A 5,412-nucleotide genomic window follows, 5' to 3' on the forward strand; every position below is an offset into this window, starting at 1 on the left:
GTGGACACAGTGAGTGAGCCCCTGGCTCGAAGGGTACTGGGACCCATCCAGGGCCCCCCCAAACCCAGGCTGCCTTTTGCCCTTCCAGCTGGAGCCTATGGAGAACTCCAAGCACAGCAGCTCGGTGGCCACTGCAAGTCTCTGCTTCAGCCACATCCAGAAGCTGTGGACCTGCTTAGCATGCCCAGACCCTGTCCAGGCCCAGGGGCTGGGCACCCAGCTTAGCCAGGTGGGAACTACAGCCCAAGGATAGGTCGGGGTCCGCAGGGGCAGCAGGGCCCACAGCTCTCGAGCCCCTGTGTCCTCCCAGGACCTGTGTGAGGCTGCCCTCTTCTACACTGAGCTGCTGCGGAAGAAGGTGGACACTCAGCCCAGGGCCTCAGGCGAGGCAGTGAGTGAGCCGGTGAGTGGGCTGGCAGGCAGGTGGATGGGGGTAGGAGGTGGGTGGGCCACCATATGACCACAGGAACACCCCCCCCCCCCAACACACACACAATCTGGCACATCTCTCCAGCTCTGCGTGGTCCTCAACAATGTGGAGCTCCTGCGCCGGGCGGCTGGCCAGGCACTCCGAGGTCTGGCATGGCCAGAGGGGGCCGCGGGGCTCACAGGAGGGCTCCCTCGCGCTCTGCTCAACTGCACACAGGCCCTGGACGAGGACCTGCAGCGGGAGGCCTGCACTGTGACGGCGCACCTGACCTCCAAGGTGGGCAAGGAAGGCGGGGTAGGGACCTGGCTCCCCCTCTACCCCCACTCCCCTCAGTGCTGAGCCCTGCTCTCCCTCAGATGGTGGGTGACGTCAGGAAGTACGTGCAGCACATCAGCCTCTCACCTGACTCCATCCAGAACGATGAGGTGAGTGCTCGGCCGGCTGAGGGCTCAGCCTGGTGGGGAGCGTGTGTGGGGGGGCCCAGGTGCAGTCTCGCCCTGAGGACCCTCCCCGCAGGCTGTGGCCCCACTCATGAAATACCTAGATGAGAAGCTGGCCCTGCTGAACGCCTTGCTGGAGAAGGAGAACCTGAACAGGTATGGACTGGGCCGGGTGGAGCAGGGCGGGCCAGGGTCCAGTCACAGATGCTGTGTCCCTGCAGGGTGCTGGAGGCCCTCTGGGAGCTGCTTTTGCAGGCCATTCTGCAGGCGCTGGGCACCAACCTTGATGTCTCTGCCGACTTCTACAGCCGTTTCCACTTCACCTTAGAGGTAGGACCTTGTGGAGGTGCCATCCTCTGCTGGGCTGCAGGGGGGATGGGGAGGCTGCTGCCCCGCCCTTGGCCCCGCTGCCCCAGGCAAGATGCATTAGCTTGCCAAGTCTGGACAGCTCTTCCTCGAAGCACCCACCAGGGCATTGCTCCCTGCCAGCCCACCTGGGTCAGTAGCACCTGTGCTACCTGTTAAGGTCGTGTCTGGCCTCAGGCACCAGCATTCCCCCAAGCTCCTGGGGGCTTTTGATATGCCCCTGGTGTGACAGGTGGCTCTGCCCCGGGCTCCCAGGACCCTGGTGCTATGCAAACTCAAGGCTCCACCTGTTCTGGCCCACTGCCCCCAGCACACGCCACAGTCTGACATCTCTCCCTTCTTGCCCCGCCCTAGGCCCTGGTCACTTTCTTCCACGCAGATGGACAGGGTCTGCCCCTGGAGAACCTGAGGGACGGAAGCTACAAGGTGAGGCCTCACCTGGGCCACTGCCCTGCACTAGCCCCTGTGCCTTCAGGGAGGAGTTGGCATCCACCTTCTTCCCTCCTCTCCCTGCAGAGGCTGGAGGAGGAGCTGCGCCTGCACAAGTGCTCCACCCGCGAGTGCATTGAGCAGTATTACCTGGACAAACTCAAGCAGGTACGTGGTCCAGGAGTGGGCACATGGCCTCACCCGAGCCCAAGCTGAGCTCACGGGCCCACCGGCCTTCTTGCAGAGGTCACTCGAGCATAACCGGTGTGGGCGCCTGAGTGTCCGTTGCTACTACGAGGCAGCTGAGCAGCGGCTGGTGGTGGAAGTACTGCACGCTGCTGACCTGCTCCCCCTGGATGCTAACGGTAAGGGGCAGAGGCACGGCTAGGTGGGGACAGGCCAGTGGGATGGTGGCAGTCTGCTCACAGCCCTGCCCCCCAGGTCTGAGTGACCCCTTTGTGATTGTGGAGCTGGGCCCGCCGCACTTTTTCCCGCTGGTCCACAGCCAGAGGACCCAGGTTAAGAGCCGGACACTGCACCCGGTGTATGATGAACTCTTCTACTTGTGAGTGTTGCCCCCACCTGCCCAACACCCGGCCAAGCAGGCAGCAGGGCGCTAGGTGACTGCCCTCTGCCTGCCTGCAGCTCCGTGCCAGCAGAGGTGTGCCGCCGCCGTGGTGCCTGTGTGCTCTTTACGGTCATGGATCACGACTGGCTGTCCACCAACGACTTTGCAGGGGAGGCAGCTCTCGGCTTGGGCAGCATTGGCGGCATCGTGCGGCCCCAGGTGGGGGGAAGCACGAGGACTGGGCAGCCCATCACCCTGCACCTGCGCCGGCCCAGAGCCCAGGGTAAGTGGGGAACCAGCGGGCAGAGGGTCTAAGGGCTGGCAGGGCCTGATGCTGCCCCGGCCCTCCTGCCTGCAGTGAGGTCTGCACTGAGGATGCTGGAGGGCCGCACCAACCGGGAGGCACAGGAGTTTGTCAAGAGACTCCGGGAGCTGGAGAAATTCATGGAGGCGGACCCATGAGACCCCTGTGGCTGCGAGCCCCAGAACCCCCCCAAGTCCCCACGGTGTCACCTCACCCTGTGACCAGCTTAGTGCAGCCAGGGCTGTGGTGCCCCCTCCCCTATGTGGCGTTCGTGCTATAGCTGGGTCCCCCAGCTCCTGTCTGCCCTGGCGTGTCCATGTGGTATGTGCTATGAACTCCCTGCACCCAGCAAGGACCCCCCTAACCCTGTATCTGGGCGGCCAACTTGGCGGGGCCTGGCCAGCAGCTACCCGCTGGACAGGGAATACAGGAAGCCTGGCACCAGGTGAACTTCCCCAGCTGCCTCCTGGAGGTTCCATTGCCCCCAGGCACTCGATTCCCAGTGGGAGGGGACTTTAGGTCATGTTTGGAGACATTTTTATTTGTCACGCCTGGAGGTTGAAGGGGATGCTTCTGGTACCAGTGGACAAAGTTCAGGGATGCTGCTTAATATCTTCCAATAAACCAGACAGTACTCTCCCCAACTAAGAACGGTCCCTCCCCAATGTCACCAGTGTTGCAGCCGAGTTGTCTTAGAAGTTGGGGTTGCGGGGAGGGCGCTCACTAGGCTGAGAGGCAGGAAGGCCAGGGTTTGAGTCTGAACAACCCAAACGGAGTGAAGCAGCGCCCAGGCACCAGGTGGAGGGAAAGTGACAGCCACAGTGTTCTCACCCTCTCTGGGCTCTAGAACCCTCCACACACGAAGGGCATGTGGAGGTTTGCTAAGAATATCACAGGTCTCCAGTCCCTCACCTGGATCCTCGGCCCAGGAGGGGGTCCCTTGAATCACTCTATGAGGCTGGTGGGTCAGTGTAAGGAGCTCCATGCTGGCTTCTCCTATCACATACATGTTCGCGCCCACACAAGACCTCCTCCGTGGCCCGCCACCCCCACTGTCCAGACCTTTCCAGCCAGGGTCTGCCTCACCAGAGGCTGAGAGTTCCCCCAAGTGCCGAGGCCAAGTGCAAAGAAACAGAGGCTCACGAAGTGTCCCTGCAGCTTCATTAGGGACTCTGAGGCAGGACCCAGAGCAAGGCTATGATAGAAGCTTTGGGAGAGAACCCGACAGAGCCCAGTGCTGCTCGTAGATGCGATGAGCCAGGACCGCCAGGCCTGTCGTCGTTCCCACCAGTTCCGCTGCTGTCGCTAGGTTTCCTCATCACTCTGCCTTGAAAAATACACGTCTGGAACCTTCAGTCTCTCTGCCGTTTCTTGATTCCTTTCCAAACCTCGGCAGGGGCCCTGGCCTCTGACCCCTGCTCCCGCGTCTCCTCCTCTTCTGGGCTGCTGCTGCTGCTGCTGCTGCTGCAGTCTCCATCCTCAGCTTCGGGCCCCAGTGCCTCAGACTCCTCCTCAATGTCACTGTCATCACTGTCCCTGGGCAACCTGGAAGTAGTTGTTTCACTAAAGGCACCACCTGACCCACAAGAGCCCTCAGGCCGAGTACAAATTCCTCTTACTCCCCGTGTTCTTGAATCCAGAGCCTCTCAGTGGGACGTCCATACCCCCCATCTCCACAGCCAACCCTCCCACCCGGTTTCTGCAGAGCAGGAAGGGCTGAGGCCAGAGGCTGAGGACAGCCTGGGTCTGAGCTGTCAGGAAAGTGGGAAGCCTAAGGACCTACCGGGTGCCAGCCACGGGCCTGTTGGGATTTGCAAACTCTCGACCTGAATCCACATCAAAGGGATCTGAACAGAGGGAGCAAAGAGGACAGTGACAGGTGAGCTTTGAGCAGAACCCAGCCTTCCACCCCTAGAGCTTCTCAAAGAGGTGGCAGGCATGGAGGGTCCTGGCTCCCAACTGGGGGGGGGTGGGGGGCCCTCACATCCATGCCAGGCCTCACCGATCTCCTCCTCAGGGCGCTCCTTAGCATGGGCCAGGAACTCCTGCTCTGCCTGCAGCACCTCCTCTGGGCCACAGCAGGCTGCATACTTGTCCAAGAGCTGACGGTTCAGGTCTAGGAAGGCCTTGCCCCACTTGAACTTCCGCAGCAAAATGACAGCAAGGTCTGAGAAGCCTGATGCCGCAGAAACAGGAAACCCAGGAATGTCAACAGTCCCTTTCCAATCCTGAGTGTGTCCCCAGCGTACCCAATGCTGTGTGTCCCAGGAGCTAAAAGCACCTGCCAGACAGTATCCTAAGCCCAGACAGCCCATGCCTGCCTCTGCAGCCACTCAATCCCCCTGCCCATCTGGGCCTCTATTGGGACCATAAATTCCCTGGGGATGAGTTGAAGGGTGATGGAGGACTCTCAGGGCAGTGGTGCCAAGATAACAGGCCAAATCTGAGTGCTGGCAGGCCAGCTATTCATGTTGCCACCTCAACCCCACAGGGGGAAAACTTTTAAGTGGGAACTGGGATAGAAACCCTGACCTTTCCATCTCAACCACCTCTGCCCACACCCTCACGGTTGCTCCTGGGACTTGCCAGTAGAAAACACGCTGCTGGGAGCACAGCCAGGCTGCCAGGCCCCGACACGCACCCAGGATGCAGAAGGTAGCCGCAAAAGCCTCCACACAGGACAGTTTGCAGGGCCGGCCATAGTTCACAGGGTTGGCAGCCACCAGGTGAGGCAGCAGCCGAAAGTGACTGCCCCGCATCTTCCCAAAGGGCGTCTCCTCCAGTCTGGCCCAGGAGCAGTCGATGACAGCCACGCCCGACTGTGCCACCAGCTGTCTGCCAGGAGCAGCATAGGGTTCTGGGGGCCAGCACCACC

General features: G+C 61.4%; 2 protein-coding genes across 2 annotated transcripts in view; one reads left to right on the forward strand and one right to left on the reverse strand.

The window, feature by feature from the left end:
* The window catches only part of BAIAP3 (BAI1 associated protein 3), a 9,219-nt gene extending 5,881 nt beyond the window's left edge, over positions 1 to 3,338 (forward strand). Inside the window, 12 exon segments of the mRNA XM_014449067.2 lie at positions 64 to 229; positions 311 to 403; positions 515 to 706; positions 787 to 855; positions 947 to 1,026; positions 1,092 to 1,200; positions 1,591 to 1,662; positions 1,753 to 1,833; positions 1,910 to 2,030; positions 2,107 to 2,230; positions 2,311 to 2,516; positions 2,592 to 3,338. Coding sequence (XP_014304553.2) covers positions 64 to 229; positions 311 to 403; positions 515 to 706; positions 787 to 855; positions 947 to 1,026; positions 1,092 to 1,200; positions 1,591 to 1,662; positions 1,753 to 1,833; positions 1,910 to 2,030; positions 2,107 to 2,230; positions 2,311 to 2,516; positions 2,592 to 2,695 — 1,417 coding nt within the window. The 3' untranslated portion in view covers positions 2,696 to 3,338.
* A 343-nt stretch (positions 3,339 to 3,681) lies between these two features.
* Positions 3,682 to 5,412, reverse strand: part of TSR3 (TSR3, acp transferase ribosome maturation factor) — a 2,628-nt gene continuing 897 nt past the window's right edge. The window contains exons 3-6 of the mRNA XM_006107084.3: positions 5,179 to 5,397; positions 4,540 to 4,713; positions 4,321 to 4,384; positions 3,682 to 4,082 (exon numbers count right to left, since the gene is read on the reverse strand). Coding sequence (XP_006107146.1) covers positions 3,890 to 4,082; positions 4,321 to 4,384; positions 4,540 to 4,713; positions 5,179 to 5,397 — 650 coding nt within the window. The 3' untranslated portion in view covers positions 3,682 to 3,889. The remainder of the gene's footprint in view (positions 4,083 to 4,320; positions 4,385 to 4,539; positions 4,714 to 5,178; positions 5,398 to 5,412) is intronic.

The sequence above is a fragment of the Myotis lucifugus genome, unplaced genomic scaffold (genome assembly GCF_000147115.1).
Source record: "Myotis lucifugus unplaced genomic scaffold, Myoluc2.0 scaffold_1008, whole genome shotgun sequence".
Taxonomy (NCBI): domain Eukaryota; kingdom Metazoa; phylum Chordata; class Mammalia; order Chiroptera; family Vespertilionidae; genus Myotis; species Myotis lucifugus.